Source organism: Sesamum indicum, linkage group LG12 (genome assembly GCF_000512975.1).
Source record: "Sesamum indicum cultivar Zhongzhi No. 13 linkage group LG12, S_indicum_v1.0, whole genome shotgun sequence".
Taxonomy (NCBI): Eukaryota; Viridiplantae; Streptophyta; class Magnoliopsida; order Lamiales; family Pedaliaceae; genus Sesamum; species Sesamum indicum.
In genome coordinates, this window is record NC_026156.1 from 1,571,191 (window position 1) to 1,583,468 (window position 12,278).

Sequence of the window (12,278 nt, forward strand, 5' to 3'; positions counted from 1 at the left end):
TAATGAAATACGACACTTTGATGTAACAAACCCAAGTGAATATTGATATAAATAGTCCACCAATCAAGATGTCATGTAAGTAAGTACGAGTGTGGATTAACTATTTGAATCTCATACCGGCTTTTAAGGATTTAAAGATCAGAGAAAATTATAATTAGAGCCTATTTAATGTATCACCGATTATGTTTTGAGAATGCAGAATCTAGGATTGAAGTTATATTCTTGCGTGACCTAAAGTATAAGTGTGGGTTTGAGGCTCTAGCAAGGTAGACCAAGTCGCAATTCAAATTAATATGAGTAAATTACAAAGGATTTATATGAGATTTTTTATAATTATAAATATTCTCGTTATTTGAAAAATTATAAATATATTAAAAAATTAATTATTATTTAATAAATACACTTAGAGTGGATTATAATATTTATAAATATTTATTAATTTTGAGAGATGTTTATAATTTAAAAAATAAAAAAATATTTATAATTATGAAAAATTTGGAGTGTGGTTGTAAATCAATTCGTGAAATCTTTAATTTGAGCTTGGGTCATACAGGGCGGCGCTTGTGAGAGCCCACTTATTATTACTGTCCAGTCCACTTCATCGGACGACGACGTTTTTCCTTTCGGCAGGCTTGTCCTCTGAGCGTCTCGATCTTTATCTCGGAAGAGAAAATCAAAATCAAATCCTTCAACGTTCTAGAATTTCGATTTCTCATCTGCCTACGTGCAAAGAGGCGCATCAACTCTTCAGATCTTGTTTCTTGACCAACAGCTTGAATTTTGATTAACCTAGGGTTCCGGCATGACGACGGCAGCGAGACCTACGTGGGCACCGGCGAAAGGTGGGAACGAACAAGGCGGAACTCGTATCTTCGGTCCATCTCAAAAGTATTCGTCGAGGGACATAGCTTCTCATACTACCCTAAAACCCAGGTTTGATACCCCCCGTCACCTTCACTAGAATTTCTTTCTTTTTTTGTTTTTTTGGTGGCTTAAGGTAATATTTAGTTTAGTCCGTTTCATGGTATGTTTGTGGAGTAATGTTTCCTGTTTGTTTTTTTTGCTGTCTATTTAACTGCGCTACTGAATAAATGGTATCATAAGCTTTTATAGTTATATTACGTTTGGTTCAGCTTCATCATGTTCTCTTTCGCCCCCTCTTTGTATGTACTTGCTGGAGCCTTTGAATGAAAAGAGAATGGACGACCTGAAATCACTCGCTATTTGTTGGCTGCAAAATATTCTCATTTCTTTCTTGTTACCTTAGCTGCCTTTGAGAAATATGCTTGAAAACTACTTGTGTATAAGTCACCCCTGTTTTTGGTCTCATCTGTTCTTACTGGAGACAATGCAAGAACTTGAACATTGAAGGGGAAATTTTAGGTAGCAGTGACTCTTAGTATGATAAACTTTTACTCGCCAGTTTCCTGGATGGATAAGAAGTATTATTGATATCCGAATTTCTTTTGTGTGTGTACTAAGTTAATGTTCTATATGTGTGTGTGCATTTCTTAAGACAATTTTTTGTTTGTGGACTCATTTGGATGTGGCATAATATTAGCTATGAATGTTATGCCCTTGTTTCTTGGAAAACATCTTCCATTTCTCTCTCCATTTACCATTGTAGTTTCAAGACTCTTATGTTTTTATCTTGATACATTGCCCCAGAAAGGAAGGGCAAGACACCCAAGAGGAGCTGCAAAGAAGAAATCTACGAGATGAACTGGAAGATCGGGAGAGGAGGCATTTCTCATCAAAGGGTTAGTGGTATTCCATTCCCATGCAAATCATATAGTTCCAATATACGCATTCAAATAAATTTGAGTATTGTGGTTGCCCTCTTTAAGTGATTGGTTCAGAGTTTCAGTCGTTAATATGACACTTTTCATGTTATGCAGAAGATAGAGATCGTCGGAAAGGAGGTCATCTTCTTTTAGAAGGTAAAGTATGCAGGATTGTTTGGTCAATGTTGTATCTTTAATGGAGAAACTCAGGCTTGAGTTTTTTCTTATTTTTTTAATCGAGTTACGAGGTGACTATATTTGCAGGGTCCAGGAGAGATGTTGAAGACCGTATTGTTCCACGAAGTGTAGATGCAGATGATGCTGATGTGGATGCCCAGAGTGATGATGATAGGTTTGTCGTTTCCTATATTTCTTTTTTATGTTGAGAATGTAAATATTTTTCTCACATGTGTTGGCTGCATTAATTTTGAGTTATATTTTTGTACTTTAGTTTATTGCTCATTTCCTGACAGCAAACTTAATCCGATATTTCTCGTTCTCTTTTTTCATTTCTTACTTTCTCTTTTGTCATTTTCCTGACTTTCTTTGCCTTGTTTTGTCTTAATAATAAATAGAACAGAGGATATATACCTTTACCTTTTTCTTCGTGCGTCTTGGGTGGAGAACCGATTGGCTTGGGTTGCTGTCTCAAATCATTAGCAAACTGAGATCAGATGGTTTATTGAACTCAAAATTTTATATTATATGCTTGCCTATTGTACATTCTCCTCTGTGTTTGCACCGAAGTTTCTTGTTCTTATTGTGATTGGCTGATTTAACTAACACTAATTATTTACTGTAGTGATGATGATGAGGATGATGAGGATGATGAAGAATCACTCTTGGCCGAACTTGAACGTTTAAGGAAAGAAAAAGCTGAGCAGAAAGAACAAGAAGTAAGCTGTGCCATCAAGTTTCTAATAGTGTTTTTTAATTTGTTGCCAGATCATTTTTCTCGATGTTTCATGGTGCTTTGCCATATGGATAATTGTTTTTGCTGTTAATGGAATTGTTTTCCTGAGAGGTTCAGTCTAGGTCAACTGCTTGCCTGCTTCTGTACTTCTTCGGTTAATCTAGGCTCAGCATCAATAAATGCAAATGCCTTTGTCAACTGATGTATGTAACATGCAGTGATTGTTTTTCTCTAGTGCATTATGTCTGCAAGTAAGACGTGGCAGTGAAGTGCCTATTTTCCATTGCATATGTGACGTGTTTGATTTACATATGAATCTTGTTCTGGTGCAAACTACCAATCCAGTGAAACTGTGGTTTCAATGAAAAATTAACAAGCTGTTATCCTTCTGGTAGGAACGACAAAAGCAAGAAGAGGAGCTGAAAGCTAAAGAAGAGCAATTGTTGCGTGGAAATCCTCTCTTGAACAATCCAACTTCCTTTAGTGTGAAGAGAAGGTTGTATAAATTGTTCCTCCTTTTCAAAAAATAAGAAAATAAAAAAATTGGGTGTATTCCTCTTTATTTATTGTCCTTATAATTGTTCTCTAAATTTCAATTTGTTCAGGTGGGATGATGATGTGGTTTTCAAGAACCAAGCTCGTGGCGAGACAAAGACTCCCAAGCGCTTTATCAATGACACCATCAGAAATGATTTCCACAGGAAATTTCTCCAAAAATACATGAAATAATATTTCGTGACCATTTTACTGATGGGACCTGTGCCTAACATGGACCGTGCCAATGAACCTGTCTCTTGGTCTCAATTTGTTGACGATTGACATGTTATTGCAACATATGTTTCTGAGTGTAATATATGTTCACATGCAATGCTCTGTTCTTTACTATGTGTATTTGTCTACTCGAGTAATTCTGATTACCTTATGAAATCCAGTCGTTGTATATTAAATGCTGTCTGGCCATTCATTCTCATTTGGACTCTGGTGGATAGCATAGAACAATGTCTTGGCCATATAATGTCAATGCCAGAATTGTATGCTGGGTGCTTCTTGGTGCAAAAACTTGATGCCATGTATTGGTAAAGACAGTTCAAATACCCATTGCTTATGCTGAAGGTACTCCATCATCACTTAAATATTTGCTATTTGTAATAGAAACTTGATTGTTGCATTTTTCACATGCCCATCCTTGTGACGCAACCATGGTCTTGCTTTGCGGTCAGTGGGAGTAAGGTTTTTGAGTGGAATTAAAGATGTAGAAGATGTCATTGTCCCATTGTTGGTTGAAGCTCAAGTTATCCATTCCTCCGATGATTACCAAGGACTTACCCCAAAATGGTGGGCTTTGAGGTCTTAATGTAAGCTCTCTTTTGTTTTAGTTGGTGCAATATTTATAATGGTTGAAGTCTTCTTACTTTGCGTTAAAGCTATTATCATCAGGAAGGTGATGTAAACTTCACTCGGTAGGAAATTCAGATGTGAGTGTCTAAAACAAGGTTTGCTTACACTTCTGCGCCATTTTTATATATAAAAATTGCATAATTTTATATATAGAGATCGTTGGCATGATGAACATGATTCTGACTTTTCTATATATATATATATATATAATTATATAGATTGCCTCTTTACATTCAAAATTCATACTTTAGGTATCATCATTTTGAGTCCGTAATATATGAATTGCTGGATGTGTCCACTACGAGGAGAGGGCCAAACAAATTACACTAAAATTTCAGTTTTGATCTTCACTGACGGTATGACAAATTTATATTTCACATGTAGCTATGGGGTTGTAAAACCCCGTGCAAAATTACAGAAGCTGAACACTCAGAACAGTTCAAGAATGGTGTCTCCCCCATTCTTTAACACACAAAAAGCTCAACAATGGGGTCTTCCTCACTTGGCACCAAGACATCATTTTCCTATTCAGTCTTGTTCTTGTCCTTGGGTCCTTCCAGAACGAACTCCACATACAAATCCTTCAGAGCAATTACTACAGTAGTTATCAGCGGCCCCATGATTGCTCCCTGCAAAATTAGATGGATAAGTTGTGCAGCTAGACTTAGTCACTTAGATGCCAAAACAAGATTATTCAGCCACACGTACAGGTTCATCCACTAACAACTATCCTTAGCTGGCAAGAGAGGGACTAAACTAAAATTAGACCAATAGAGAACTCAAGGCTATAAATTCTCCGGGATGGGTAGCCATATGAACCCACAATAGATTCATGCAGTAGGCATCTGTAGAACTTAAGATAGGCCTCCTCGGCAAGATGCACATCCAACATTCCACAATCAGCGCATTGACAATTTTGGTTGTAAGACTTTCCATGAACCAATTAATTTATGCTTGAGGAGACTCGAATAGTTACGTAGGAACTTTTAGAACTGGAAAAATTCCTTCATTTAGGGAGCTTATGTCCTACTGTCCTGGTTGCTTTATGGTTATGATGCAAGGCACGCAATAAGTTGTCATGTAGAATGCATAAAGGCAACTGCATTGAACACAACTATGGGAAATTGAGGTAAAACAAAGGTGACTGTGACTCCGCAGTAGAGCAGAAAATACTAAAGAACGGTGATGAGGAGGGTTGCTAAGTCGAAATTACCTCCAGAGCTGAGGGGAACAATGTCATTCCACCAATGATGCTGAGACCTGTAAGATAAGCACTATAACCAGGGATATCCTCTTGGATTTCTGTAGTTCCGTAATCCATAAGCACTAGATGGATAATGGACAAGCTGAGAGCCAATATGTATCTGCCCTCCAGTACTAATTGCAATGCTGCTGGAATTGTCGACAGCCATGGAGGAAAGAGAGGCAACAAGGAACTAACAAATGCAAGCACAGTCGACATGTACAAGAAGTGTATCGAGAATAGTCTAAAGAGAAGCCAAGTCATACATCCCTGAAAGAAAGCAATCTCAACAGTTGCTAACAGGACCCCCGAAATGGCATTGTCAAGCACCTCAACACACCGAGTTCTTGCAGATCGTGAAATGGGAAGCATGCACATCACCTGTTCTGTAACTCCACCAGACTCTGATGTGATTAGATAATACAAAACCCAAAAGAAAACCATCGACTGTGAAACAAAATTGAATAGGCCAGCAGCACCAGAAAGAATAGAATTTCCAATCAAGAACATTAGTTTAGCACTGCCACCCAGAACAGATTTACTACTTACTAATACACTCTGCATCACATTCATTCCTTGTGAAGCAAACCCTTTTGCCTTCTCCACCAAATCCTCTCGACTGATCACCACTTCCCTGAAAATCGCATCAACTTCTGTATATATTTGGCCCCATTCACGTTCCTTAACTCTGTTCTTCAGACTCAAGATTTTCTCAGCAAAGGGGGAAGGGCTCATCAGAGCTGTGGACTTGGAAGAAGAGTTCCCTGATGGGGTTATCACAAAATGTTTGATCCCAGTGACAAATTCAGTCATATTATACTGCAATGCGTAACTGTCAATCTGGTCAAACATGGTTTCATAAACCTTTGTAGAATACATATCCACCATTCCAGGGACATCATTTTCATCCATCCATTTCTTAACCCCAATCTTCTCAGCATAATTACTCTCTTCCACATGTGATTTAAGTGCAATGACTGCATCTTTTCCCTCCAAACCGATCTTATATGAGAAGAAAATCGTCCCGACCAACGACCCAGCTATCATTGCAACAATCAACCCAATGGCTACAAGAGTCTTCAATCTTTTCAATATAGCCCTGGTGAAAAATGCACTCACAGAAAGCCTGCGAAAACTGTTGCTCCTGAAGGTACTAACTTTACTCATAGTTGACTCCACGCCACTGCTTGTAAACATAAACCCCAATGCAAGAAGTGAAATGGAACCCATGCTACCAATCTGCTCATAAGCCATCACAAACAACCAAAAAGAGACAAGCCATCTCAACAATTTGAAAAACCCACTCTTTTTCTTCCTCAAAGAAGTATCCTTTTTCTTCCTAAGAGCAACTCTCAGAACCACCTCTTTAATTTCAACAAGAGTTCCGACAAAGACTCTGAATATCGCCACAGGGACAGCCAAAGTTGACTCTGTGAGGCCTAATTTCAGTGGCTCCGACCAAAACCCGACAAGGGTCTCTTGAATACCTCTCAAAGGGATTGAACAGAGCACAGCCCACAATATGGGCCTCAAGAAATCTTCAAGGAGTTTGCAAACTCCATAGAGAACAAAGATTGTGAAGGCAAGCCCTGCGTGCGCCATGGTTATGTAGAGAGCGAGGCGTACCTGAGGATCACCGGAAACGGAATCCCTATTCTCATCAGTAGTTGAGGGTGCCGGCTGTTGGGGCTCCGGCGAAGGCGCGTGGTTTGTCTCTGGTTTTCTGATGGAGGCGGATCGGAACATGTCTTGCCACGGTGGAGAGGAACAGTTTGATTCTGGTTTGGAGCCGGAGTCATAAGGCACCAACTCCATTCTAATGCTTTTCTTGGGAAAAAAGGAAAAAAAAAATGAAAGAGAAGGAAAGACAGACCGAAATGATGTCAACTCCTCTCTTTCTCCTAAATCCCAAAAAAAAAAACCCTCTCTTTCTTCACTCTTGAAGTCTCCTAAAAACAAGTCTTGATTTTCTCTATCTTCTCTGTACTGTGTGTGTGTGTGTGTGAGAGAGAGAGAGAGAGAGAGAGAGAGAGAGAGGGTACTGAAACAGAAGGGACGCTGTTTATTTTTTATGTTTTAACCCAATATGGAAGGGACGCCGTTTCAGATTTCAGAAAAGACTGTAGAATTACAGATATGATTCATGTGGAGGAATAACAAGTTTGGAAAAGAAGTAAATGGTTGGCGAGTTTGGGGTTTATTCCACTGTCAGTCATATGAGGTGTTCAGTTCAATTTCTTGGTTGACCCTCTCAGTCTCTGCTGGATACAATCATTACTCATTTAGAGTTGTCATATTTTCCACGCACTGCCCAGATTGCCCTTTCTCTCATCTGCCAACGTGTGCCCCACCATTTCGGCGCAGTAATTGTCGGCACGAATCGGGTTACATCCCAGGAGGGCCTGGATTGGTCCGACTCATCGGCCCATTTTTGTTACTTCCCCATTGGAACAACACCACCTAACTGACGAGAGAAATCTTATTATAAAAGATGAAAGGGCCAAAAACAATCCCTTCTTGGATTTATTCCAATGGTTCTCATTCAGACAACATATTCTGTTTCTTGTACTACGTTACATACTAAGTGCCTGCCTGGAAACTTAAGCTCATATAGAGTACATACTAAGTGTACTTTTTCATCTATGTTGCAGAATTCTCTTGTTTCAAGATTCTCTTCTCCTTCAGAGATTGTAGATGTTGATTTTTCTGCGTAGACAAATGTATGCACAGAGCCGGTACGCCACCGCCATGGTTAACAAAATCCAAACTTCTCTAAGTCCACCCTCCAAATTCACGGTGTCGAACGAGGGCGAGCTTTGCAGTCTCCGGCAACCACTCTTGCTTTCACACTCATACAGCTGGTCCCCTGAATACTGCACCTTCACCAGCAGCCTGAACCCGTAGTACATAAACGACACATACTTCAGCCACTGCATAAATTTCGGAATGTGCTGCAAGAGGTATGTACAAACTGTGGTTAGACTAATAAATCATTGTAAATTAATCAATTGATTCTATTTGAGTTTCTTGATATGTGCTGTAGTGATGTTGATACCTGAACATAGTATCCACCAGTGAGAAGAAATAACATTAGTATAAGAGAAGCGATCATGCCGGCACGTTTAATGCTCATCACGGCGGCTCCAAACAGTTCTCCTGCTCCCTGATCATAGAATTTTGTAGCTACTGATCAGAAGTCTGAAGTTATTAACAATTAAAATAACGGATCGTACTAGGGAGTAAGAGTATACTACTTACTTGACTAGTTACAGCAACCAAGAGTATTGCGGATAAGGTCAAGAAGAAACATTCCACTGTTCTCTTGAAGCCGGCCATGAAATACAAAATGCACATGAAGAAGGTGGGATACAATAAATGGGCCACCATGTCGGACAACGTGCTGCATACATAGTAAACACTCAATCTGTACATGTCTGCCTTTCTTTCTTTAACTAAAAATATCTTCTCAAATGGGAAAACATAAACTGCTCCGAATATGGATGAAGAAGTCCAGAAAATACAGATGTAGAACAACAAACCAATCTGCAAGTAAGGATGGCCGTTCTTGAGATAACTGGATCAGTTGTTGAACGATGTTACTAAGCAAAGAGATAATGTAGTTTTACCTGATCTCTAAGTTGAGCTTCAGTTGCAGTGCTGGATTTCCACCAGAGAAGGCCTAAGAGAACAGCCACGCCAAATGCCTGAATCAAACGAAGCTGATCAAAGTAATCTCTCCATCGCTCTTTAAATGTTCGCTTGAACAATATTGTAAATTGTTCCGACCAACTCAGCGTCCAGTCTTTCTTCACTTGGACAGCTAATTGTAGACGTTCCGGCACCTTTAGCGCCTGATGATTCTCTTCCTTTTCTTTTGGCTCCAACTCGACTTTGTATTTACGCTGTAGATACTGCGAAAAGAATTTATAACATATGATTTTTAACAGTAAAGGGTGAAACTGCTGAAAGTTGTAAGGAAAACTATGCTCACTCTTATCACAACTTTTTCAAATTCAGCAGTCTCTTGAGATTCAAACAATTCCTCAGGAACACTGATGTCGTTCACTTGTCCTGTTGCCAAATCCAGCAAGAACTCTGCAGGATTCATTGCTAACTCTGGGACGAATCTTAAACTTGAGAAGTATTCCATTGAATCGCTAGCTTTTCCATAGTAAATAGGGTACCCTTCCGATATTAGCAGAACTTTATCGAACATGTGAAACATTCGGCTTGAGGGTTGATGGATAGTTGTAATAACTGTTCTTCCTACCTATTTGATCATAAAAATGTTAGCACATTAGAAGAATTATCCGTTCCACACTTCAAGAAATTAGATATTCAGAAACTTGTGGTCATATTGCTCGTTGTAATAGCCACTAGAAGTGGGACAGTTTCAAAACTAGAAGTTATGTAGTCAGTAAAAATTGTTCTCTGTACCATAAAGTCTGTACCTTTGCGAGACCTTGAAGTATTTGGAGTATTCTATTAGCAGAAGTGGAATCGAGCCCTGAAGTTGGTTCATCAAGCAACAGAAGTGAAGGATCCACCAGAATTTCATGCCCTATGCTGGTTCTTTTCCTTTCTCCCCCAGATATACCTTTAAGGAATCCCCCACCGATTCTTGTATGACGACATCTATACGGTCGTCAAATACAAATGTAAATCATTACAAGAACATCATGAGTTATTTTATGCTGTTTGATCTTTCCTAGAAAGTTCAGCAATTTGAACCAACCTTTCAAGGCCTAATTCCTTAACAATCAGCTCAACTCTTTCATACTTCTGGCGTCGGCTCATTCCGCTTGGAAGTCTTAAAAATGCTGCAAAAACCAGGGTTTCTTCCACTGACAATTGTGGGAAGAGGACATCATCTTGTGTCACAAAACCAATCCTGTATACCAGAAACAAATGCTTAACAGAATAGATTTCGATTGGAGGAGATTTACTTGAAACTTTCGTTGATCTTTTCCAGTTTACCTTCTCTTGAGAGCTGCGTTATATGAAACATCATTGTACGTTACAGTCCCTCTAACATTTTCATGCAATCTACCGCCAAGAATCTTTAATAAAGTCGTCTTTCCGCTTCCAGAAGGCCCCATAAGGGCTAGGGTCTCACCAGGGCCAGTGCTTCCAGTTATACCTTTCAATATCTGCTTGTAGTTATCTTGTTCAATGTTCAACTGCACAGCCACCTTGGAGACGACAGACTTAACAGGATTAACAGAGGGGGAATTTCGAACTTTCACCTTAAACTCCACATCTGCAAACTGCACTAAAGCAAAAACTTCAAGTCCAGAACCAAGAATCACAAACCATAAAAGCAAGACAATGAGGACTTGCCTTGAGAAAAATCGGGAGGGGCCGGTCCTGTGATGTGGCAGGTATCTCTTCCTCTATGTCGATTTCTGAACTCCTGTTCCTCAGATAAGCTTGAGACATGAACTCAATATTGTGGCCAAAGCCATTGCTACCTGCAATCTGCATGGATCCCATGGTGGGAGGGGACAATGACAGATCTTCGATCTCGTCTTGTCTCCCATATTCCATTTTCTTGGAATTGTCATTCATCTAAGAGTGAAGGTTAAAGTAGGCCTTGCAGTTCACATATGTTATATAGTGATCAAACAATAACATACCAAATTAAGTCCTGCGAGGAAGAATGAAGTCTGTTGGGCAGCAAGCTTTCTATGTCCAACTACAGAGAGTTAGATGACTTGTTTTCTAGTTGCCACACACCTTTTGCAATAGATTCACAATTCTCTCCAAGATTTTATATACTAAACATCATTGAACATTGTTCTTCTTTCAATGTTGTTTCTTTTTCTTTAAGTACAATGGTGCTGGGTCAAGAACAACTTAGGTTTGATCCGAGGACACTCTCGTTTGTTCAGGAAAGTGATGTCAATTCAACCAATTGATTTTTGGCTTTTTAATATTATTTCTTGAAATCTTGAAAGGATGAGAAACTGAAGTAGATTTTTTCTTTTTTGCTTTCTGTTTCTGTAAGAAAAATGCAAATCTGATGTCGAGAAAATTAATCCAAAATCAATATAAATACTTAATGTAACTACTTCATGGATACAAAGAGACAAAGAAAACGCTTCACTTTATAAAAGCGCTAGAGGATATCGACGACACGGAAATCGTGGTGGTTTTTTGGTGATTAAAGACAAACTAGGTAATACCAGAGCACGACGTCGTCCGGGAGTCATGGACGAGTGAGATCTTGAAGGAAGCCATGGAAGCTTCGGAGGAGATACTGTTGAACTCGCTGGCGAACTCGGGGGTTCCGGTTCCGGCTGGTGTTTCCTCCGTCCACAACCTCACTCCACCCACCCTCTTTTACGTTTGTTCCCACGCGCTCCGCTTGATTGACGGCCCTCACCATGCGTCGTCGTTTCCCGCGTCCTTACCGGAGGATTCCATGCCTGATAGAGTCAAAATCTGTACGGACCTCGCCTCCGCCTTCAATAACCTTGGCTTCAACCCCGATCTGAGTTTCCACAAGGTTCCGTTAATTCCATGCCTTCTCCATCGGTTTTTCTTTTTCTAAAGAAATGGAGTATCTTTGGTTTACAAGGAAATTTGAATATAGTTCAAGGATTTCATATTCCGATTGATTTGTCCAACTTTTCGAACTGATGAGGAAGATTGCAGTTTTAGGCATTCGGTGTACTTGATTTCATGTTTGTCCCCTAATATGTAATTATCTCTGATGAAATGATATCTGTTGGTTAGGCAGTTTCTTTATCCATCCAAGGAGGACTTGTACATGCTGGTCAGGTTCTTGGTCGGAAAGTTGTCTGAATCGGCCGGAGCTCTAACTTCAGGAGATGGAGAAAATGTACAAAATGACCAGATTTTAACAGGATTACAAGATCTGAGATTGAAGACTCAGGCACTTGAATCCAATTATATGAAGCCTCAAGATGACTTAACT

The 12,278-nt window shown here is 39.5% G+C and overlaps 4 protein-coding genes across 5 annotated transcripts in view; 2 read left to right on the top strand and 2 right to left on the bottom strand.

Moving 5' to 3' along the window:
* LOC105174991 (protein CWC15 homolog A) lies at positions 582–3,809 on the top strand. Its single transcript, XM_011097280.2, has 7 exons — positions 582–933; positions 1,669–1,760; positions 1,899–1,940; positions 2,049–2,136; positions 2,587–2,680; positions 3,093–3,193; positions 3,303–3,809. The coding sequence occupies exons 1-7, from the start codon at positions 803–805 to the stop codon at positions 3,424–3,426; spliced, it is 672 nt and encodes a 223-aa protein (XP_011095582.1). The 5' UTR covers positions 582–802; the 3' UTR covers positions 3,427–3,809.
* Positions 4,417–7,697, bottom strand: LOC105174992. Its single transcript, XM_011097281.2, has 2 exons — positions 5,309–7,697; positions 4,417–4,724 (listed from the first exon to the last, which is right to left on the bottom strand). The coding sequence occupies exons 1-2, from the start codon at positions 7,151–7,153 to the stop codon at positions 4,620–4,622; spliced, it is 1,950 nt and encodes a 649-aa protein (XP_011095583.1). The 5' UTR covers positions 7,154–7,697; the 3' UTR covers positions 4,417–4,619.
* On the bottom strand, positions 7,836–10,924 carry LOC105174994 (ABC transporter G family member 26). 2 transcript variants are annotated; one of them, XM_020698368.1, is made up of 9 exons: positions 10,679–10,924; positions 10,316–10,605; positions 10,074–10,229; positions 9,790–9,973; positions 9,342–9,608; positions 8,965–9,249; positions 8,597–8,881; positions 8,394–8,501; positions 7,836–8,289 (listed from the first exon to the last, which is right to left on the bottom strand). In XM_020698368.1, exons 1-9 carry the CDS (start codon positions 10,904–10,906, stop codon positions 8,020–8,022), a joined length of 2,073 nt encoding a protein of 690 aa, XP_020554027.1. In that variant the 5' UTR covers positions 10,907–10,924; the 3' UTR covers positions 7,836–8,019. The 2 variants fall into 2 exon arrangements, with proteins under 2 accessions (XP_020554027.1, XP_011095584.2); XM_011097282.2 differs by having other exon boundaries at positions 9,330–9,608; positions 10,679–10,923.
* Positions 11,419–12,278, top strand: part of LOC105175163 (coiled-coil domain-containing protein 22) — a 3,445-nt gene continuing 2,585 nt past the window's right edge. Inside the window, exons 1-2 of the mRNA XM_020698402.1 lie at positions 11,419–11,846; positions 12,081–12,275. Of these exons, the coding sequence (XP_020554061.1) occupies positions 11,577–11,846; positions 12,081–12,275 (465 nt within the window). The 5' untranslated portion in view covers positions 11,419–11,576. The remainder of the gene's footprint in view (positions 11,847–12,080; positions 12,276–12,278) is intronic.